Source organism: Nomascus leucogenys, chromosome 2 (assembly GCF_006542625.1).
Source record: "Nomascus leucogenys isolate Asia chromosome 2, Asia_NLE_v1, whole genome shotgun sequence".
Classification (NCBI taxonomy): domain Eukaryota; kingdom Metazoa; phylum Chordata; class Mammalia; order Primates; family Hylobatidae; genus Nomascus; species Nomascus leucogenys.
Genome location: NC_044382.1, coordinates 130,779,531 through 130,804,571, shown reverse-complemented (window position 1 = coordinate 130,804,571; position 25,041 = coordinate 130,779,531). Strand labels below are relative to the sequence as shown.

The window sequence follows — 25,041 nt, the reverse complement described above, 5'->3', positions numbered from 1 at the left end:
AGAGAACCACTGTTTTTTATTTAGCCTTTTTTTTTTTTTCTTTCCAGACAGGGTCTCACTTTGTCATCCAGGCTGGAGTGCAGTAGCATGAACATGGCTCACTGCAGCCTCAACCTCCTGGGCTCGAGCAATCCTCCCAACCTCAACCTCCCTAGTAGTTGGGATTACAGGTGTGAACCATCATGCCCAGCTAATTTTTTGTATTTTTTTGTAGAGACAGGGTTTTGCCACATTGCTCAGGCTAGTCTTGAACTCTTGAGCTCAAGCCATCCACCCAATTTGGCCTTCCAAAGTGCTGGGATTACAGGCATGAGCCACCACGCCTGGCTATTTAGCGTTTTCAATGCTAGTTTTCAGATTATGTGCATGTATTAATTTGATAAACATCAACTAAAATAAATCAAAAGGATGAAGTAGATTGTAATGCATTGACAAGCAAGAAAACTGCCAAATACCTGACAAATCAAAAAGCAAATTCTAGGCCGGGCATGGTGGCTCACACCTGTAATCCCAGCACTTTTGGAGGCCAACGCGGGCAGATCACCTGAGGTCAGGAGTTTGAGACCAACCTCGCCAATATGGTGAAATCCTATCTCTAATAAAAATACATAAATTAGCCGGCTGTGGTGGCATGTGCCTGTAGTTCCAGCTACTGTGGAGGCTGAGGCAGGAGAATTGCTTGAACCCGGGAGGCGGAAGTTCAAGCTAGTGAGCCGAGATCATGCCACTGCACTCTAGCCTCGGCAACAGAGTGAGACTCTGTCTCAAAATAAAAAATAAAATAAATAAAAAGCAAATTTTAGGAATGCCACAGAAATAACCCTGATGGCATTACTAAGTACAGGTTAGTTGCCATATTGAAGTTATTCTCTGTTTCAAAACATGCCAACATACTAAAAATTAACGTCTTCATTTCTGAAACTTAAGTTCCCTCCTTTGACTACTTTCTTAATTCTTCTCTCCTATTCTCTGGTAGAAAATCTGCTTTCACTTCATCACCACATTGAAATCCTCTAATTTATGCTTGTCACCTTTCTCTTGCCTTCATTTCTCTCAATGCAACTTTCTCCCTAAATGTTCTCTCAAACCCGCCAACAATCCCCAATACTGAAAAAATACCATCAGTTTTAGGTCATACTTTCTGATGGCTTAAGAAATGTATATTTAATTCAGTTGGCTTCACTGTAAACTCACGATTTTCACTCATTTGAAATTTAGCACTCATCAATAGTCCTTTTACTCATCTCCCCCCCCTTTTTTTTTCTAAACATGTGCCATTCTTTTTGGTATCCAATCTTCTTTGGCCTTTCTGCTGACATTACTCCCTAATGGCTTTCTTACTTTGCCAAAACAAAAAATGTCCTGCCTTTTTTTCATCTCCAAATATACTCATTCTTCCCTTTCCTTTTGTGCAGAGTAAGAAATATTCCCACTTCTTTCTGAGGCTCTTTCCATCTACCTGACTTCTTTCTTCCCTTAGGTATTAGTTTTACCCAGGATTTTGAAATTAGCATGCTGATTTCAAAATGGATGGATAAATGAAAGAATAAATGAAACTTACCATCTTAATTACGATTTCCCTAAATTACCTCCTTTCCTACGTCCACTACAGTGGTTCAGGCCCTTACCATCACTTGGCTGGTTGACTGCTGCCGCATCGAGTGTTCTTATAATTTTTTCACTCACCATCTTCCTTCCATGATTTACTATTTCCTCTGGCTTACAACATATTCAAGGTTCTTTTTTCTTTCCCTAATAACCATATTTCTATTTCATCCTTGGTCTCCAGGCTTCTTTAAACGTTTCTGACATTTACTGATAACATTCATTTATCTATAGTAGAGTATCTCTGTAGTGGGTGAAGTTCTAAACTTTTGTTGGCTGAATACAAATTGATTTTGACTGCTTGCTTTTTTCCCCTCCACCTCTGATGCTCAGCCCCAGGGCTCCCAGTGTGGATCTCCTAGGGCATACTATTCTGGGAAGGACTCTTTTTGGTAAGCCTATTTAGACCATAGTCAAGCATAAACTCGTTGTTTTGAAGAAGCCCTAAAGACTGGTGAAATAATCGAAATGTGAGTACTTTGTTCAGACTGAGATGTTAAGTGTTCAGTAAACATTTATTGGATATATGATAGCTACTATTTTATTTAGCACTTGCTATTGCTAAGAAATTCACATTATCTTAGTGTCCTTAAGGAGCATCTGAAGGGAACACTTTCCATTATACAGATAAGGAAGGTAACTTTTAGAGATAAATAACTTGCTTAAAGTCAATATTGTAGGCTCTTGAGCTAGGATTCATACTGGTAGGCTGAATGCGTAACTGCATTCTTAATCACTCGATTACACTGTCTTGGCTGTAAAACAGTAGTTTCTACAAGAAACAACATGGGCATAGTCATTCCTCAAGAGACATACAAACTAGTCATGGCAGTAATGCCACACAACTATAATGCAAGATAGATCTCCGTAATTGCAATCTAAAATGAACAAAGTGCTATTGGAGTCCTATTGAGAGATCGAGACATTCCTTCTAGCTAGGGTACTTAAAAGGATGTGGACTTTAGATTTGGCTTGAAAGTTTAATGGATGGACAAGATTTAAACAATTGCTGTTAAAAGGTAAAGGTTAATCAGAGAAGGGGTGTCACTAACAAAAACATGAACCAGGAGGGAATAGAGCATGCTCATGAGACAGGAGCCTAATTTCATTAAAGCAAAAGGTGAGTGAAGTTAAGGGATAAGAATCAAGAGAGGAAAAATAGTTTGAAACCAAATTATGGAGCAAGCATCTGAACTTTTATCTGCAGACTGTAAGGAGTCTATGAAGATTTCTGAGCATAGTACCATGACAAGAGTTATTTAGGAAGATCAGTTTGGGAGCAGGTTGTAGGACTGACAGAGTAGGGAAGGACTAAAAGAATATTTTTGTTTGTTTTTTTGAGAGGGAGTCTAGCTCTCTTGCGAGGCTGGAGTGCAGTGGCACAATCTCGGCTCACTGCAACTTCCACCTCCCAGGCTCAAGCAATTCTCCTGCCTCAGCCTCCCAGGTAGCTGGGATTACAGGCACGCACCACCACATCCAGCTAATTTTTGTATTTTTAGCAGAGACGGGGTTTCACCATGTTGGCCAGGATGGTCTCGATCTCCTGACCTCGTGATCTGCCTGCCTCAGCCTCCCAAAGTGCTGGGATTACAGGTGTGAGCCACCAGGCCCGGCAAGAACAGTTTTTTATAGGAGACTCAATATGGTCCCAGCCACAAGATCTTGACCCTCAGGAGACAGATAATGGAAATAAAATAAGAAGGGCAGAGATTTCAAAAGTCTAATCAGTTCAAGTTGGTCTTAGTAAAATTTTGATACCTAAGCAATATAACTCTAAAAACATAAGCATTTGGCTTTATGTCTCAGTTACAGAAGGCTGGGACATACTTAAAACTACAATTTAGAAATTAAGTTTGGTTTAAAAGCCTGTTGCATTCACACACACACTTCTACACACTAATATACAAACACACTGTATACACATATATAGTGAGAATATTTGAAGTGAAGATCTAGAAAATAAGAGTAGGTTAAAATCAAGATAACTCGAGACTGACTATGGAAGCAGTAAGAAGGCAATTTAGTTTTGTTAAATTTTGTCTGACTTAGTTTTTATTAAACAGTTACATGTATAAATTTAAAATAGAACTTTATTTTTTTCTCAACTCTCTTAAAACGGTTTATCCCATTAACTGACCTTAATAAGAAAATAATTTTCTGTGTATTAACAGGTGGGCAGCTTCACCTTGTTTGGCTTCAATTACAAAGTTTCCATTTTGTCCAGTTAAGAAATACTTAAAATTATTCGATCTTTAGAGAATTTTTTAAAAGTATGTGACAAGAAAGGAAGAGCATTTTAAATTACTTCATGTGCATTAAAAAACTAGATAGTAAACTACAGCTTCCCTATCTTCTACAATCTTCTCAGCATCTGAAGCAACAGTTGGAAGAAATAAGTTCTCTGTATCCCAAAAGATTTCCTAGAATTCTGAATGTTAATAATTAAAACAGAAATCTTGAAATGCTTATCATACATTTTCAAAGAATGTTCACATATGGTTCACACACAGATTTAACAGGAATAATCAATTCAATCATGATTTAAGCCCTGGATCTCCTAGTTTACTTGTAAAATTGAGAAAGTTGTTCTAGACAGGTTATAAACTTCCTTCAAGCAATATAGTACTACAATTCATTTATTGTAGATATTGAACATCCACTACTTGCAAAACATTATGCTACAAAGTCTTGCACCTAAATTATACCTGCCCTTGAGAGTAACAACTAGGAGTCCCTTTTATTCAGCTTTGATTTCTTCACTGGGTTCAGGATGATAAATAAACTAGCTGTTGGACTTACTCTGCATTTTCATTTCCACAGTAAACTCATTTCATTTGTACAATGAAACTTGGAAAACTTTATTATATCTGGGTAATAAAAAAGTACCAACAATGAAATAAAGGCATTTTGAAACTTATAAATGTAAAACAAGTTGAATAGTTGAATAGGCATTGTCTAAACCTATGCTGTCCATTATCATAGCCACTAGTCAGCCACATGTGACAATTGATCAAATTGTAGCCAGTCTGGAGATGTGATGAAAGTGTAAAATATACATCAGATATCAAAAAATGTAAAATATCTTGTAACTTCAATATATTGGATTATATATTAAAATAATATTTTGGAGCTACTGGATTATTAAAATTGTTTTTTACTTTTTAACATTTGGCTGTAGAAAATTTAAAAACTATATATATGGCTCAAATTATATTTATATTGTTCTATGCTCTTAAGGACCTTCTCCACAGATTACCATGACCTATCTTCATGGCCCTCATCACAAATGCAGGAAAATGAACTATTACTCACATTTATCTTGTTGTAATTCCCTTTTATTGCTATTTCCATGTCTGACCCATTATCTACTTTCATTGTTACATGAAACCAAATCCTTCACTGTGAGGGTTAGGAATGATAATTATTTGATTCTGTTTTTCCATAAGGAAGTGTGTGTCGGAGGGAGGGTGGGTGATTCTATTGTCTGTTTTCTAATACTTGGAAACAGACTATGTCACTCACACATACCATCTACACGTTTCTTGACTAGTGAATATGATATGAAAATGCCTCCAAAGTCCCTGAGCCAATGACTTGGACTTCCTTTTCACAGGTGTTATTTTCCCACCTAAGTACCAGCGACTTCCCTTCAAAATAAAAGACTTTGACTGGCCTATCTGCAGTCACTATTACGGAATATCTGCTATCTCCCTGACTCTTGTTAACATGACTGCCCACGCAGGGAGCCATGACAAGAAAACTGAAGTAACATCCCTTATTTAAGGCAGAATAATGGAAGTTTCTATAATTCCCTTAGACATTAAAATTAAGAGCATTTGTAAAGGAATATAACTTTCCTTCTCTACTCATCTGACTTCCTCCTTTAAAGAAGGGTGATTATGTTAAAAGGCTTATGTCATAGTTAAAGCCATTTAGAAAACAATTTATATAATGACAAAGGATGCAATTACTTTTGAACCAACGTTAATACAATGAATGCAGCAAACTTTACTAGATCTAGACAATAAAAGAATTTTAAGCAGTAGCAACAATGAAACAAAGTTATTTTGAGATTAATATATCTGTATAAAACAAGCTGAATACTTGAAAGTAGTTCAGTAGAAAATACAATCAAGTAAATCTATGTGTTAGAAGTCATATTTTTACACACATTTTGTCTTGTTTTGCTTAATAGAAGTTATTTGACTAGAATTGTTTTCCAACATAATATTTACATTGAACTTTGATATTTTAAACGAAATATTTTAAAGTAGAAAGGCACTTCAGAAATCAAGAGTTTTATGTACTTGTTTTATAGGTAAGAGATTTAAGTGATATGCCCAAAGTCATACAGCTACTAAATGAAACAAGACTGAACAAATGTATGTTGATCCCAAGTTCAGCTTGTTTCACAATATTTTGCTGCCTTAGTCCTTAACTTTTGATCTCATTAAAAAAAAAAAAAACATTAAATTCAGACCTATCCAACGAAAAGATTATGTTATTAGCACTATTAATGTTCTCGTTTTATTTATTTGGGATGAAAGCATTTTTATCTTAACAGGAGAAATGAAGATTGATGGATGGAGTGTTGAAATAATTAAATCCTGTTTAAATACTGGTAGGTATCACAGGCTCATATAATACTTGAAATTTCCAGCACACTCATCTTTTAATAAACGTGGGCAAGGGAAATGGAAGTCTGGAATGGAGTCTAGAGTTTAATCAAGGCTGAAAATATTTATTATTTCACTTGGAGGTACTGAATATTCTAATGTACCACATCTGAATGGAAGATTTTAATAATAACTTTAATAACTATCCCATGTGTAAACTTTCTAAGTAATATAACTGTGGATCTAACACTAGGACATCATTCTAGTGAAACTATTCCTGGTAAGCCTATCTTTTGCTCCATATTAATGGAGGAGCAAGACAGCATCTGATATATATTACTATGAATTATTCATTTCTGAAAAGTATTCCCAGAAGCAACAAAAGATGATTGTACTATTTCTGCTTCAGTTTCTTCTTAGAAGAGCAAACTTTTGTTTTCCCGGTTCAACTCATCAAGTCTTCACTTTTTTTAGAGACACAGTCTCACTATGTTGTCCAGGCTGGCTGTAGGGCAATGGGTATTCACAGGCATGATCATAGTGTACTATAGCCTCAAACTCCTGGGCTCAAGAGATCCTCCTGCTGCAGCCTCCCAAGAAGCGGGGACTACAGGCATGTGAGTCACTGTGCCTGGCCCATCAAGCCTTTATTATTAACCTATAATGTATCAGCCACTCTTCTGGGGTGTGGGAGTATAAATATGAATAACACCTATAGAAGACTTAACATTTTAACTAAAGCAGAAGCAAACACATGCTAAGGATACTTTGATATATAAACTTTATCCAGTGACTCACTAGAGAGGACTTAGTTACACATACCATATCTTGTTCCTATGGAAGGGACATGTGGTGGTTAAGCTCAAGAAGAGGGGTGTTTGTAAGAATATTTTTTAAAAAACAAAAATAGCTCTGACACCAGTCATCATTTTTTTTTGAGATAGAGTTTTGCTCTTGTTGCCTAGGCTGGAGTGCAATGGCACGATCTTGGCTCACTGCAACCTCCGCCTTCCTGGTTCAAGCGATTCTCGTGCCTCAGCCTCCCGAGTAGCTGGGACTACAAGCACGGCCCACCACACCCAGCGAATTTTTGTATTTTTAGTAGAGATGGAGTTTCACCATGTTGGCCAGGCTAGTCTTGAACTCCTGACCTCAGGCAATCCACCCACTTCAGCCTCCCAAAGTGCTGGGATTACAGGCGTGAGCCACCACACCCAGCCATAACTTAAAGTTTCATCAGCATTAAGGATTAGATAACAGCTGTCTAAGTAGCATACAGAATGGGTAAAAACATTACCCAAGGCAAACTAAATTTCACTTTACTTCAAATTTGCTTTGTGTTGTGCTTGCTTATTCATCAAATCATGGTATATTTTAACATGGTACCATTCCTTGTCAACTGTGAGCACAGATGATATACTTTTAGTTTAAAAGAAAGAAAAAAAAAGACAAGAATAAATTAAATATATGCAAAGTACAAGATTCTGAAGACAACGAGAAGATGAACAAAATCCATGGGATTTGTAAAAGTATATAAATACATTTTTTTCCTAATTCTTAAATTGGGCACTTGTAATAGAGATGGTTAAAAACAAGCAAAGACAATTATTCTCTTCTTTACCCAAGACAAGCAAGAGACAAATGTTCTTTGATTTATGATGGTTTCATAAGAAAACTTAAGCTTCATTTAGTCATTTAATGAGTTCAGCTTTGTCAATTAAAATAATTAAGGAATCATAGCATCACCTATATACATCTAGAAGAAAAATTTCTTCCTATTAAAAATGCTTTGAAAAGATTCCTAATGTTTAAATACCCAAATAATTTGTTACTAATATTTCACAAGGAATATCATTTTATTACTGTAATCACAAAATTGTAATTTCTGTACAGGAATGTGTAAGTGAACATTATTCAAAGCATTGATAATTCACTTCATAAAGAGGGTAAACATACTACAGAACATACTGTAAAGAAAAAATATTGTAAAATTTTCTGGTCTTGCAGTGCACTATTTAGTGCAAGTATTTAAGACACAGTAGTGTTCAATTCAGCAAAGTATTGCAGAATGTCATGCCACAGTCCACTTAATTCAAAGAGGGTCAGGACATGCAGCTTGTAATAAAATGTCAGAGTGTGTGTGTGTGTGTATATATACATATAAAACCACATGTAATTAATAAAATATATAGTGGTTTATTTAGATGGTTTCAAATGATTTCACTGTGGAATTCAGCATAACTGGAACAACATCCAAGGTCTTCTTAACGGCAATAATCTTATTGCTAGGCAATGGCTTTGGCTTCAGGTAGGAATGCTTCCCAGTATTTTATCAGCTGTGAATGATAATTAAAATATAAGTTATTCTCATTACCTTTTTGTCATTTATATGCATATATCCCGTACAGCATTAAAAAAAAATCTACATAAGCCGGGAGGGGTGGCTCACACCTGTAATTCCAGCACTTTGGGAGGCTGAGGTGGGTGGATCACCTGATGTCAGGAGTTTGAGACTAGCCTGGCCAACATGGTGAAACCCCGTCTCTACTAAAAATACAAAAATTAGCCTGGCAATCCGGCACTCGCCTGCAATCCCAGCTACTGGGGAGGCTGAGGTACAAGAATCGCTTGAACCCAGGAGGCAGAGGTTGCAGTGAGCCAAGATCACACCACTCCACTCCAACCTAGACAACGGAGCAAGACTCCGTCTCAAAAAATACAAAAACAAAAACAACATAAAAAAACTATACAAATAGCTAACTAACAATGACTAATACTTACTAACATCTGGGGTTTTTTTGTTTTGTTTTCTTGAGGCGGAGTTTCACTCTTGTTGCCCAGACCGGAGTGCAATGGCACCACCTCGGCTCACTGCAACCTCCACCTCCCAGTTCAAGGGATTCCCTGCCTCAGCCTCCTGAGTAGCTGGGATTACAGGCGCGCCACCACGCCCAGCTAATTTTTTTGTATTTTTAGTAGAGACGGGGTTTCTCCATGTTAGCCAGGCTGGTCTCAAACTCCTGACCTCAGGTGATCCACCCGCCTCGGCCTCCCAACATGCTGAGATTACAGGCATGAGCCGCTGCGCCCGGCCAATGTCTGGTTCTTAAAGGAATCATTTTAATTTCCTTATCTGAAGTCCGTCAATCTATTTCATATATAAATTATTTAAAACATTAATTACTCTTGGCTACTTTTAGTTTTTGATGTAAAATAATAGAATTCTTTTAATGTACAATTTTTTGTTTTATGCAAAATTTTACATAGAACAGTGTTACCATATATTAAAGTAAATAATACAACTACAATGACCTTTTCCAGCATAAAGTGACAGGATTTCCCAATTCAGAGCATACTGACAGTTTACGTTATTGCTAGACCAAAAAAATGGGATATAAGGAGGAAGAAAAGAAAATATTGAACAAGAAAAAAAAAAGGACTGGATAGAATTAACTGTCAGTCTTCCTTGAATAGTCCAGAGAACAGATTGAAATATAAACTGAAGTCATGTTTAAAACAATTCCTTTAAAAACAAGCTTATATGACTTATTTTCATATTTTAAAAAATTTAACTTCATGAGCTGTTTAAATAAAAATTAAAGACAATTTGAAGACATTATACTACTTAATTCAAAAACAACCTATTATGTTTTACACAAATGACATTCTAGATCCACATATTTTAAAACTGGAAGGAAAAAATCCTTCAAGATATTAAATTACTTGACCTGTTACTCTAATTTACATTAAAATATACAGGAAAATTTTCTGCGATTATCTTTTTATTTAATATGCCATTAAAATCCATGGTAAATCAGACAAATGCCACTTGCAGCATTCAACCACCACCAACCCCAAACAAAATAAAGCAAAAATGAAAACAGTACAGTTTTTTTTTAAATTCTGCAAGTGTTTAGCTTAAGTTCTATTTGTTATGCTTAAGTTCTATTTAGCTTAAGTTCTATTTGTTAATATTCTCACACTTACTATGAGAATTTACTCAAACAGGTCTGACCAACAAGGAAAACAAACTAGAAAGACAGTGAAAGGGGAAAGTTGCCCATGAGGTTTCTGATGGCCTAAAACTGGGAAAAGTCTATCTCTGCCTTAGTGTTAAGCAGAGGCAAAAAAAAAAAAAAAAAAAAAGCTGAGATAGTTTCCAATTAGTTTACCATTTTATCCTTTACCATCACTGGCTTTCTGTCTTCCATTTCTTATTCTTGAGTTTAAATGCCGAGTTCATTAATCATCTTTTTAAAATAAGAAAGTATACCAAAAACAAATTCTAGAAGTTTAAGTTATAAACAAAAATGGCTTACCTGTTGTTGTGTTTGAACTAGTGATTCTAAGTACTTGATGATAACGGTTTTAAAATCCTTCACTCGTTCTTTCTGTTGAAGTACATTTAAAAAAGTCCGTTAGTAGAAAGCTAAATTCAACTTTACCACAAAATTGCAGCAAAATGTGACCATGTTGTTAAGATAAATGCAAAATTATTATACATGCCTCAAATCTTCCCACTTCTTTTCGAATCGTTTTAGATATCTGTTCAAAATCTCTTTCCCCTTGTTGCACTTTCGCCTCCCACTAATAAAAACAAACAAAGAAATATTTTATGCTTATCTCAAAAAAAAAGTATAGTACTGTCAAGACCACTCAATTTAATCACAATGCCTGAAAATCCTGAGAAAGCTCAATATTGGCAATGCACAATTTAGCATCAACAGAAATTGCATTTAACTTTCAACCAATAGAAACGCATGTTAGCTTAATTTCCATTAATATTCCACAGATTTGCTCAATATTAAGATATTTCAATACTGTACTTAATAAACTACAATGTCCAAAGCTTAATTAAATATAAGAGGAAAGATTTTGGCATAAAATTCACCACAAAATAAATTATCAGTGTTACAGTGTAATTTTCTTAATTACTTTTTTATATCAGTAATTACTTCAGAATATATCAATACTGTTAAATCCAAGGATATATGTTCATCAAAATTTATATGCTGATGGAAATACTTTAAATTAGGAAAATTACATGGTGAACATTTTAAAAATATTTTTGTAATGGTAAAATGACCAGATTGGAAAAAAATGTGCAATTATGGTCTACTGAAGACCATCAATAAATATTAAATTCAGTACAGAAACAACAAAATTAGTGAACAATGAAACAATGAAACAACTAAAATAACTGAAGATTTAAGCAATGAAATGATATTTTTCCCACTATGTAACCAAAACACTGGTACATACTCTTCAAAGGGCAGGTACATTTATTTTTAGTAATATAAAGGTTGTCCTACCTCTTCAATTTCCTTATTGAAGCATGGTAAGAAAAGTGTATAAATTATAATAAACTTATATAAATTCACTAAAATACCATATATAATACATATATATGGGGGGATAATGTTGCCTGGACAGCTAAATGTGGGAGAGATCTAGCTCTAAAACCATTTTTAGACACAAAATAATAATCTGAAATAAAATTAACCATCTAATAATAAATGTGTAATTATTAATGTAAAGGTTAATTTTAGCTGTTTTCCTTGTATGCTTCTTTATCCATTCCATAAGTAACAAAGGGCTCTGGAGATTTTAATAATGATCAAAATGTTAAAGTAATTCTAACACAGTTCACAAAAATATGCAAAAATAGCTAAGTGTTGAATGGTTTAGAAAAAAATTATGAAAAATTATGTATATATGAATGACTCATGAAAAACTTAAGAGATAAAGCATTTAGTAATCACCTCTCTTATTTCATTTTTAGCTTGCTGTATTTTATCTGGTTTGTTAGCAACCATCATTTTTGCTTCAGCTTCACGTTTTTTGAGCAAAGTAATTTGAGCATCTTCCCATTTCTGCCAGCACTTCATTCGATGGTCAAACACACCCTATAAGTGAATAACATAATGCTATTAAGTAAGAGTAACATTTAAAATACTTTCATAACACTCGAAGTGTTATAACACTGAGAGCAATAAAACCAAGTATTTAAGTGCTATTCTAATATACTAAGATACTGAAAATAAGTATGCCAATATTAAAGAAAATAATCTCCATATTCATTTGCTTAAAACAAAAAAACCCTGTCACTGGATGAAACATGTTCAGAATAAAAACTACATTCAAAACCCATTTCATCACTAGCCTTTAGGGCTTTAAATATGGTTTATAAGATTTATAACAGCGTTTTATGCTTTGAAGAAAGATGTCTTTAATAGGAAAATGCTAGTGTCATACCTACACTGGAAATTTTCCCACTAAATAATATTAGAAGCATATTAAGTATTAGAAACATGTCTGAAATTGAAAAGACAAAATGGGAAAAACTCATAAGATATGTGGTAGAAGAAATTACCATAGCAAATAAAAAAAGGCAAAGCAATCAAAAAGTAAAATATAACAAAATGAATAAAAAGACAGTCTTAAGATGAAAAGGGCAAAAGACGAAGAGGACTACACATATTTTTTATATATACACTGCAGAACTAAAGAAACAGACAAAACGATCCTAATACAATAAGTCAACCAAATCCATGACTTCTCTCAAGGAGTCTGGCAGAGCAAGGGCAAGTGAACAGAGAAAAGAAATGAAGTATGGACAAATTAGAGTAATTAGAAGTCTCATGAAAAAAATGATGGATAGGATGGGAGAACCCACTAAGAATCCCCTTTCTGGCTTGATGTTAGAGAAATATTAAAATTATTTTAGTAATTACTAATCAAACATTCATGAAGTGAACATTAATAAATTGGGTGAACCAGGAAGCACTAAACCTGAGTTATTTTAATTTATTCCAAATAAAAAACTTTTTGAACCATGAAGCAGTAAAAATACATGTTCCTATAGGGATCTGCTGAAGAGAAAAATATGTAGGTAGTGTATTTTTAAAAAGCAAGCTTTGGAGAAAATCAAATTTGGTTCTAATATTAGTTTTGTCACCGTATGACCATGGGTAAATTCACTGAACTTCTCCAAGCTGTAATGATCCCAAATATGAAAGGTAGGAAGTGATGTCTACATTTATGGATTAGAAATAACATGAGGAGTATATTATTGCATAGTGACTTAACCTAGTGGATGCTTAATAATCACTAGGTACAGCCATTATGGATTACTTCTAAATAACATACATATGTAAATGTAGTTAACTGTTAAGCTTTCTATTAAAAGTGCAAAGGATAGCTTAGTATTATGGAAAAAATGTATAACTAGACAGCATTTATATCATATGGCAATTTTTAAAAATGTGACAATAGCATTAAAAAATCCCATCAACCAGAAACCAAAGCATTTTTCCAAAGGAATTCTTTAGGATTGTGAACATTTTAAATTAACCAGGACAACAGATATCCAGGGCAAACTGGCAGTCAAAGCACCTTATCAATGGGTATTTAAATCCACTTTGCTATATTTAATTTGCCTTCTCAGATAATTTTTCTTACATTATTAAGTGAATCTTACTGTCCCCTTTGTCTGCTTTTCTTATATTTAAAATATGTTTTTCCTAAAACATCCCTTATTATAAATTAACTTTGCTTTAGTCAAATTAAGTTAGGCTAAAATCCAAAAGTAACACATCTAACACAAATAGATTCAGAAAAAGTCACTGTCATTTAACACAGCAGTGTTCAATCCTTTGGCTTCCCTGGGCCACACTGGAAGAAGAATTGTCTTGGGCTACGCATAAAACATACTAACACTAACACTAAGTGATGAGCTTAAAAAAAAAAAAATGTCATCAGTGTTTTTTACAATTTTTTTTTTTTTTTGAGACAGAGTCTCGCTCTGTCGCCCAGGCTGGAGTGCAGTGGCGCGGATCTCAGCTCACTGCAAGTTCTGCCTCCCGGGTTCATGCCATTCTCCTGCCTCAGCCTCCTGAGTAACTGGGACTACAGGCGCCCACCACCATGCCCAGCTAATTTTTTTTTATTTTTAGTAGAGACGGGATTTCACCGTGTTAGCCAGGATGGTCTCCATCTCCTGACCTCATGATCTGCCCGCCTCGGCCTCCCAAAATGCTGGGATTACAGGGCATGAGCCACCACGCCCGGCCATGACATTTTAATAAAGTTTGTGAATTTGTGTTGGGCTGTATTCAAAGCTGTCCCCGGCCGCATGATGGAAAGCTTAACACAAACAATCCCTCTCACTTCCTACATATACACACACACACACACACGACTACATGTTGGAAAGCTTAAGACAGACAATACCTCTCACTTCCTACACACACAAACACACACACACACACGACCACCAAAAAGTAATGTAAGATTTTAGGCCTAGTCTTGCTTTAGGGAAACAGGGCCATATCTTTTCTTCATTTATAAATTCCTCTGTTCAGTAACAATTTGATTCCTTAAAATATGTACCAATACAGGGAAAAAGCTAATGAATATGCCCTTTAATTCAATATTTGCTTAAGTTCTGAATGTATACATAAACCAGCTTTTCCACTGATAAGCTAAATCTAAACTAATTTGGTCCCTGTCCAATTTATTATCTCATAGTATTCTAGAACCAGGACATGTTTATTGTGGTACAGATGTAGGAGCTATGATAAAGGTAAGACTACTAAAGTCAGGTTATTTCAGGAAAAAAAATTAATCTTCAATATACAAATTAACTTTTTCTTCGTTTGTTTTCTTTCCTTTGTAACAAAATAACAGAAAATAAAAAAGAACCAGCACCAGTCAAACTTCTAACAATGCTATATTAAATCAATTAAATAGTAACAATGTTTCCCTTTGTATGTCAAGATACTAATCCGCTCTAGTAGAACCATTATAAAAGGGATAAGTTTACACGGATCATCCATTTAGGACCTCCATTCCTCTGTTAATTTATGGCATACATTTGTATGCAAGCTGCTCTCAGACAAGACTGTAGATGTCTAACAGTTTTTTTTGGCCCATCAGGAAATTTGATGCTACAATTTTAATTATTATCATATTGTAATTCAGTTAATCTGAAAATATGCTGCCCAGCTTCATGGAGTTCTGAAGAGGTGCTGAGTATTTATAGCCAAACAATAAAGTATTTAAACCCCTTGGGGAACCCATCTTTTAGTTAAATAAATTTTTTTAGTATGTTTTATAAATTGGGATCCCCAAAAATTATTTATGAAGAGTTCTAGTGCTAAAAACATTAAGAACCATTGCCCTCAATCTCTGACCCTACTCTAGTGGTTCAAAGAAGCCCAATACATGACAATGCTTGTAAGGATACAGCCAAAACTTATAGTTCTAAATTGCAGAGACTATGTACTATACAAAAGAGGAAAACAGGAGTTTCCTGACACAATGCCAGGCTTAGGCAATATTTTGAAATGGGTAAAATTTAGCTTTTTCTTTAGTGTTCCAATTCCTGATGTTCTTTGATCCCAACAATGGCTCTATATTAATCCCCAAAGTACTCCTAATTTGAAGAACTATCATCAGAAAAGTATGCTCGATATGGATAAAACCAAAGGTTAATTAATATTAAGCACCTATTCGAAATAGATAATAAGCAAACAAAAACTGGGCAAAGGACATGAAGAGTTCATTCACAGAAAAAGAAACGTAGGGCCGGGTGCAGTGGCTCATGCCTGTAATCCCAGTGCTTTGGGAGGCTGAGGTGAGTAAATCACGAGGTCAAGAGATGGAGACCATCCTGGCAAGGTGAAACTTCATCTCTACTAAAAATAGAAAAATTAGCTGGCTGTGGTGGCATACGCCTATAGTCCCAGCTACTCGGGAGGCTGAGGCAGAATTGCTTGAACCTAGGAGGCGGAGGTTGTAGGGAGCCAAGATCACGCTACTGCCCTCTAGCCTGGCGACAAAGCAAGACTCCATCTCAAAAAAAAAAAAAAGAAAGAAAAAGAAATGTAAATGGTTTATCATTTGTAAAGATGTCTTGATTCACACTAAGTAAACGACAACTTATAAAACAAAAAACCTTCATTCTCGGTTGGTAGTAAAAAGAAACACATAGGTTTAGCTAGGTTAGGGTACAAAGTAAAATCTTTTTGAACAGTAATTTGGCAATACTTATTGAAATTTAAAATGCATATACCCTCTGGTCAGCAATTCTACTTATAGAATCTTTACGTCCAAAGAGTTATCAAAATACTTGATTTTTTAAAAGATTAGACTATAATTCAAGGTATATCTAAATGTTATATGATGGAATGCTATACAACCATTAAAAAGACATCTACCAGCCAGGCGCAATGGCTCACGCCTGTAATCCCAGCACTTTGGGAGGCTGAGGCTGGTGGATCATGAGGTCAGGAGATTGAGACCATCCTGGCTAACACGGTGAAACCTCGTCTCTATTAAAAATACAAAAAAATTAGCCAGGCGTGATGGTGGGTGCCTATAGTCCCAGCTACTCAGAAGGCTGAGGCAGGAGAATGGCGTGAACCTGGAGGCGGAGCTTGCAGTGAGCCGAAATCATGCCACTGCACTGCAGCCTGGGCGACAGAGAGGGTCTCCGTCTGAAAAAAAAAAAAAAAAAAAAAAGACATCTACTTATGTTGATAGGGAGGCTGCTCTATTAAGTGGAGTGGGTGTAAAAAGCAGACAAAGAACACTACACACAGTATACACCTTTTTGAGAAAGGAACGGAGGGAGAGAAGGGGATGGAAGGAATAAACGGACAGAGGGAGAATTAGCTTCATGTACATGCATAGCTAATTCTGTAAAGACACACAAGAACCTAACAGTTTATGACTGAGGTCAGAGACTACAGGTCTCAGTTCCGCAGGCAAATTTACCTTGCTGAGCTATTAGAACTATCATGTATGTGCATTATTTTTTCAAATACAAATGAATTAGTTTAAAACAAAGAATAGGACAAAAACAAAAACCATAAAAATTACCTGTCACCTCCTTCCATAATATCTTAATTCCTTTGTGTAGTTGATCTGAGCTAGGTTTCAGTAGAAACTAATCTTAAAGAGCTTAATTTACCTGAAGGCAACTTGACCACAGCTCTTTAACTCTTTTAGTCAATGAATCATTAATTCAGTATTTCCACAAATGTGTTCCATATATGTAAATAGATATTTGGTGGAAAATAATTCTTGTTCAAATGAATTTAGAAGCCTCTGGATTAAAATTTGTTTTCTTTTTCACTCCTAACCAGTTCTGAGCTTTTAAAAGGCATTCTGAATCTCGCAAACAGGGATACTATATACATAACTTCCCAAACTTAGCTAACTGTAATCCATCTTTTGGTGCCAGTGTTCTATAGAAAATATTTTGGAAAACATGAATATAACTAATTTCAGGAAACATAGTAACACAGCAAAACACGGTATGAGGAAAGCTGTTTTTGAGGGATCAATATCCATTACACAGGCAGGCCATCACTGCCAGGGGGTCTTTTTCCAGGCTAGCTGTTATTAGCAGATATGTATTCTTTTTTTTTTTTTTTTTGAGATGGAGTCTCTCTGTCGCCAGGCTGGAGTGCAGTGGCGCGATCTCAGCTCACTGCAACCTCTGACTCCCTGGTTCAGGTGATTCTCTTGCCTCAGCCTCCTGAGTAGCTAGGATTACAGGCATACGCCACCATGTCCAGCTAATTTTTGTATTTTTAGTAGAGCTGGGGTTTCACCATGTTGACCAGGATGGTCTTGATCTCCTGACCTCGTGATCCACCCGCCTCGGCCTCCCAAAGTGCTGGGATTACAGGCGTGAGCCACAGCGCCCGGCCCAGATATGTATTCTTACAGACACTGCCCAACTCCCCTTTTTTGACCCAAAGGTTTGTTGGAAGTGTCACACTTTTTTACAACAGCTCTCATGATATTGGGCACTTTGGTAAGAAGTGAGAGTAGGTGGGACAAATCTGTAAACTGGATCTCCGTACATCACAAGCTGCCTATACATAATGAAGTATATATACTCTGACAACTGCTATCTATATTAACATTTCTAAATACTGAAAAATTAATCACCAACAGCATAAGGAACAACATTTAAAACAGTAAAATACAAGTAAAATTGGCAATTTTACCAAATAAATGGAAGCACCATTCTGAAGTGCTAAGAATGCTCTAGTAATAAATGTCACCAGTCGCTTGAGAACAGAACCATCAATAAATATGCTCACTGTAGATGAGTACTAACTCATCTTGATCACAGACTTTAGCTGAAAAAATTTTGCATAAGAAAGAAACAAGATCTCATTAACTTTCTAGATGTTTAAATTCAAGGTAAAAGGTAAATACCCAGTACCCCCCAAACCCCATGATAACTAATATCCGTAACAAAAATTCAAAGATCTTAAAGTATCTTCTGAAACAGGATACACTGAGTAACGTTCAGTTCAGTTTAACTGTCTGAATACTGCAGATATCTGTAGAATACTAATTTTTACTAACTGGATTACTTTCTCAACTATTCAGAAATTGGACTATTATATTTAAGTATTGCCATTCAATAACACAATTTATGATCTAATCTAGTCCTATCTCATCTATAAACACATGGTGACTACACATTTGAGGATACAAAATCTGATTACATCCAAATTCATGATGAAGCCTCCATTAAACATATTCACTGCAATAATCGTTTCTGGTTTTATCCTATTTATTACACAGTCAGCTTTACTAATGATAATAGAGTACGGTGAGTAGTTTCAGTTAGTGCTAGAATGAGCAAACAAACACTATTAGTTAGTTCCACACTTGTATAAGCAAATACATAAGTAAATGTATAATGTTTTCTATCTTATCTGTCATTCCTTAGACCTGTTAAAAACATTAATTCTAACTATTGTACTGTACAAGTCATAGGGAAGAAAGTACTATGTATACTTATCTTGAAGCCATTTTATTCATGCTAGTATAGGAGGAATTTAGACATGTAAATACATAATTGATAGGCAACAAAATACTTTTTAAAGTACACGACACAAGTGAGAAGCATGCAAGAAAGGGCTTACTTTCACTGCAGCAATAAGACGAATGTAGTCACTAAGTAGTTCTGAAAACATGTAAAAGTCAGCAAAAGCTTGTTCTTGATGTAACTGGTCTATCTTCTCCTCAACCTCTGCAAGCTGAGACAAAGCTCTAGATAAAGCTGTATGATCCTCAGAATTACCTAACATGGCAGCACTTTTAGCAAAGGCAGCTGTGTTGGCTGAAAGTTCTGAAATTTAAAAAAAGCATGCAATTTTAGTGTTCACTCATAAAATTTTAAAATATTGTATTGATTTTTCCACTTTTCTCTAAATTTGACTTATTCACAAGTTGCTCAAATAATATTGTAAATTAATTAATATGAAACAATTAGTCATTAAAATGCCTCAGGCATAAATGCCAAGTGCTCGGAGATCTACTGAAAACACGGACAAATCACTGCTTATATTCCAAAGGGATGAACTATGTTTAAATCATTTAATATAAAAATCTGCCTCCTGTTTTTTCTCCCACAGTGTTCAGTTTCTCTGTCCATTCCTAAAAATGAAATATATTTTTAATATGAGAAGAACTGGTAATACTCACAATTGATTTATACCACATTTCTGGCCTTTAAACATTTGTCATTGAAAATAACGTCTATAATTTTAATGAGAATATTATTTAGCTAACAGGAACAAAGGTGAAATTATATACACAACATAAATTTTGTTTGTTTCCTTTGTTGTAAAACAATCTCAGTAAAATATCAGAATTTCTAAAAAGATTTAGAATGTGATCATTTCAGATATTTCAAATAAAGAAAAGTAGATGTTTACAGGCTGAATACTGTCAATGACTAACAATTACACTGCCTGGAAACTGCTCCGTTGCTCTACATTATGTAAAGTTCTCCAAAAAAGCCCTTTCCCTAAGAGATATATATAATTCAAATGGCAAAAGCTGTTACAAACTACTTTCAATAATAAATGTATTAATAAGTTTCTATAATTATTTTAATAAAATGTATCGCTGGTAATGTTACATATTATTTGCTTATTAAATATCTTGGACAATTGATATTTACATTGTTGGATTCTTTAAAAATAAACCAAAAAACTGTAATTTCACTGTGGATTAAAATATTACAACTCAAATTTTCTATGAACTTTTAGCAAAACCTCCAGATTTTTCAATATTGTAGTTCAAAAATGAAGAAAATACTTCAAAGGGTTTTACAGGAAATAAACACACAAAACAAATACTTTCCAAAAAATTTTTAAAAAGCAATTTTCAAATCTCAAGTTTTTTATTATAATCGAAGTTATTAATTGATAAGACCTCTTCATCCATTTAACTGTAACTATACTTAACAAGTTAATCAAGTGACCGTTTTAATCCAAAATTCAAATATAGTTTTCTTTCTTCTTTTTTTTAGCTCACATCTGTACCAGTTAAGTTTTCTAAGCTCATTATTTTTCTACTTCTAAACTAGATATTAAATCAAAATAGAACAAAAAAATTTAAATAATAAAGTTGAACAAGAAAACATTGTCTTAAACGATTGTTTTCTCTCTTCTGCAGTAAATTCAGAATATTTATTTTCATAAAATTTAAATAAAATATTTTCATTAGTTTTATGGTGCTAACCATGTAAGCAGTAAAGCAAACAAACCTTTTCTATGACAGACCAAGGCTTCAACACTGGCATGAAGTTTCCTAAGTTGCTGATCCAGATTCTCAAATTGCTGCTGCTTTTCTTCAAACCACTAAGAAAAAAATGAAAAATGGAGTTAATTTAGGAAGAACAAACCATTGTAAATTAGGTTACCAATAGCAAGCTACATTCCTTGCTTTAAAGCAACAAATTAACCATGTATAACCATGGTGGCCAACTGATGTGGCTGAGAACTAAACTCAATAAGCAAATTAATATCCTATTTTCCACTTGTACAGCTTTAAAATGCAATTGTTGGGCTCATTAATTCATCTCATTATTCAAGTCGAAAAATCAGCTCTTACTGCATCCGATTCATTCATCTTGATTGTCATTTTGTTGACAGCGTCGGCAGCCTTGTTCACCATCCTCAATATTCCTGCTCCACTCAGAGCCTGTGTATTAACTGCTCTAGGCAGCTGGAATTGAATGACAAATAAGGGCAAACAAACCGGTTAAAAGCCTGGAGGTTTAACTAGGCACAAAAGTGATCCCCCCTCCTCCCCCCTCCGCCCCACACACAAATTTTAAAAAAGAGGTTGTATTTCCTTCACTCTCATACATTTCAATAGTGAGATCTAATTTCTCAACTATACTACTTGTACATTCTCAAAGGAAAACTTAAAAAATAGACTTTCCATTTGCTTTTCTTCTGCACGTTTACATTTAGATGGAACAAACACCCTGTTTGTCAAAATATATTAAGAAATTGCCAAGTACCCTAACACTGGCCACCTGTTTGCTAACAGAAATAAACTGTTTATAAGGAAAGAAGAAAGTCTTGAGAAAAATCTCCTCATGCTCAGTTAGCATTGTGTGATTTTGAGTTTTTAAAAAATTCTGCAACTCAAGTAAATTAAAGAAAAAAATGCAAACTAGAACTCAAATTGCTCTTAGGAGCCAAAAATATACCAAACATTTCAAATAAAAAGAGCATCATGTTTAGAATTTAGGCTCTTTCAAGTGACAAATTTGCATTTCAAAACCTTAATAAGGATACCAAAATGTAGACAAGCAAATACACATTCAACTTTCTCTTTCTCTAAAATGAAGTCTGAATAAACTTATTTCAACATGATGCCTGCGGAACAACTTAGGGCATTCAGAGTTAGACTACTTATAAATCACTTTCTTAAATCCTGTTTTAAGTGTTCAAGAAAGGGACTAATCACCCTACAAGTATCAAAGCAAAGATATTTTGCTACTAATTTAGCAGGGTAATTGACCCAATTATTTACTATATATAGTCATATAAATTACAATGACAAATAACAAGAACATTCATACACAAAATTTTAATATAGAAATAATACCTCTGAACTTTCCAAGAACTGCCTTAAATCAGGATCCTGTAGTAAAGTTGGATGTTTTACTGTTCTTTGAAGATACCTAGATTTAAGAGTACAATTGCTCCTTTATCAGTAGCATCTTGAATTATATTTCAACAAAATGATAAAAAAATAGAAATACTAGGAAAAAAGATGTCCTCACTACCTCCTATTAGACTACTCTCACTGTAATTACTTAGAATCTTACAGCAATTTAATAATTAAAAAGGTTTTTGTTCATGTTTTGAAAACTGATATACTATCCAGTTTTCATAATTATGTAAAAAGAGAAATGGCAAGGGGTGGGAGTGGGGAGAGGTTAAATAACTCACCAAACTTCTCACTGCAAAGCATTAATGTTGTAAAGGGGTATGTGAGTTTGTTGCATAATTTTATCTTTGGGTGGAGTCATGTTCTCAACTATAATTTTAGAGTTCTAAGAAACATATTAATATTACTATATATACTCCACTCAACCAAGTTTTAAATTGCTATTATCATCAGAATGGGGAAGAGTCTATCAATATTTTTTTGCATGTCAGCATATTTAAACGATCACAATTAGCTTTAGTCCTCACTTAACAAGAACTAAATTTTCTTCAATATTTTCCCCATACCTCTTCAAAGGTATTTATTCAGTATTTCTATTTTTAAGGTTTTGCTGTTTTTGGTAAATGTCTTATCTAATATGATATCATATAAAATGAAATAAATGAATACCACATAAAATGCACAAAAATGAAAAAGTTAGAAATACCACTATGAAATCAATTTCCCTTTATTAGAAAAGCTCACACGTGCCTGTCACCCATAATAAATTACCAATCATGACTTCGTAAAAGGAAATAAGGTGAACTATTTGATGATTCTCGATTACTCATCTAATCCCATTAAAAACAACTGCTATCTTTCCCCAAGTTAATAACTATATGCGGTAATATTTCAGTTATAATATTTTTCCTCACAATAACACATTTATTTTATTTCTTTAGAATAAATGTAGTAATTTCTATCTTTTTATGATTATAAAATATGCCTAAAATTAATGTTTCCAAAAGTGATAATCTTCTCTAAAGTCAAATTCTATACATTGATCAAAATGACTATTTTATCAGTATCAAAATGTTAACTTCTGTTTTTATATATTTAAATAAAATATACAGCATACTAAACTTCATTTTAAGTCAGTAGTCCACATAAGAAGTCATTATACTAGAACCAGAGCATTTAACAGATATCTTCAATACAATCTATGCTGGGTTTAAAAAAATTTTTGCTGCCTATATTGTGAAGCCAAAAAAGGGATGCAGCAAGAACACTAATCCTGCAGGTTTAAGAAATGCTGGTATTTCCCCACTTGAATTTGACTTACAATTTTAACACTGAAGTTCTCTCACAATATATCAGATAAGTTATTTAGTTGTTTAGACTGAGTACTACTTGAAGGCAGTTTGCATAAGTTGCTCATCTCAGGGCATACAACAGCTAGGTAACAGCAGGCACTCAGATACTTGTAAAAAGCAAAAACCCAAGAAAGACAAAACATCTAGTACTTAACCTCTAAGAAATATTCTGGCAGGGTGAGGTGGCTTATGCCTGTAATCCCTGCACTGTGGCAGGCAGATCACGAGGTCAGGAGTTCGAGACCAGCCTAACATGGTGAAACCCCATCTCTACTAAAAATACAAAAATTAGCTGGGGGTGGTGGCATGCACCTGTATCCCAGCTACTCAGGAGGCTGAGGCAGGAGAATTGCTTGAACCCGGGAGATGGAGGTTGCAGTGAACCGAGATTGCGCCATTGCACTCTAGCCTGGGTGACAAAGCGAGACTCCGTCTCAGGAAAAAAAAAAAAAAAAAAAAAAAGGAAATATTCCAATATTTCAAACCTAAGTGGAAATACCTTGTATCATTTATATTCTAAAACAGCTTTCCATCCAAAGTGAGTTCTGTAGAATACTAGTCTCACGTAATATTCCATGAAAAAGACTGATTCCATATCAAGAAAGTCTGAAATATATACATATTCCTGTCTTTTAAAATTCATATCAAACAGCATTTTATTAAGTGTTGTGAGAACTCCTACAGAAAACAACCCTGGTTTAACTTTGTTAAACCCTATGTTGACAAAACTCAATTGACTATAGATCTTTTTCATTCTACCACATATTAGCATTCTGAAGAATCAATTTTGAAAAATGATATTCCAGAAAAAGGGAATAAAACTTTCCTTCTCAAGGGCAACATAAAATAAAACTAAATACATATACTAAATACATATATTAAAAAATATGTTTTTTTAGTTTATATGTGTTTCTCATATATAAGCTTATATGCTTTTATATATATAAGCTTACATAATGTTGAAATTAAGAACAGAAACATAAAATGGATTTTAAAACAATAAATATTTATAAACATATGCCAATTCGGAATTAAGACCAGAGATGGTTGTAACACAAAGGAAAGACACACGACAAAAAGGGTAAATGAGTGTAGGAAGAAGACAGGAAAAGAGGTATGGGGAGAAATAGAAACACTGAAAAAAGACAGAAATAAAAGACAATGGAATTGATCAATATCACATCCAATAAGAGGTGCTCAGTAATTGTTCTTCAAATTTACTTCAAGTTACTGATGAAAAATCACTCAAGGCTTTCAAATTCTTATTTACTTACCAGAAACAAAACAAAATAAAGTAGGTTATATAAAATGCTTGAGAGCAACGGAGTTACAAATATTTATCTTGCTTCAAACTCAAACACAAGCACACATAATGGGAGAATAAAAGAGAGCCTGGGTCTTGGATGACATTCACTTGTTCATTCAGCAAATACTTACTGAGCTCTTACTACCTGTTA

At 34.4% G+C, this 25,041-nt stretch overlaps 1 protein-coding gene across 2 annotated transcripts in view; it reads right to left on the bottom strand.

Annotated features, from left to right (window-relative positions):
- Window positions 1–4,228: 4,228 nt before the first annotated feature.
- Window positions 4,229–25,041, bottom strand: part of SNX2 (sorting nexin 2) — a 61,250-nt gene continuing 40,437 nt past the window's right edge. The window contains exons 8-16 of one of the 2 annotated variants that reach the window (XM_030818284.1): window positions 22,167–22,242; window positions 21,159–21,272; window positions 20,812–20,905; window positions 19,181–19,386; window positions 11,987–12,130; window positions 11,537–11,548; window positions 10,731–10,811; window positions 10,544–10,615; window positions 8,062–8,560 (exon numbers count right to left, since the gene is read on the bottom strand). In XM_030818284.1, the coding sequence (XP_030674144.1) occupies window positions 8,510–8,560; window positions 10,544–10,615; window positions 10,731–10,811; window positions 11,537–11,548; window positions 11,987–12,130; window positions 19,181–19,386; window positions 20,812–20,905; window positions 21,159–21,272; window positions 22,167–22,242 (850 nt within the window). In that variant the 3' untranslated portion in view covers window positions 8,062–8,509. Of the gene's footprint in view, window positions 8,561–10,543; window positions 10,616–10,730; window positions 10,812–11,536; window positions 11,549–11,986; window positions 12,131–19,180; window positions 19,387–20,811; window positions 20,906–21,158; window positions 21,273–22,166; window positions 22,243–25,041 lie in introns of both variants that reach the window. The other variant, XM_003259887.3, reaches the window with a different exon arrangement.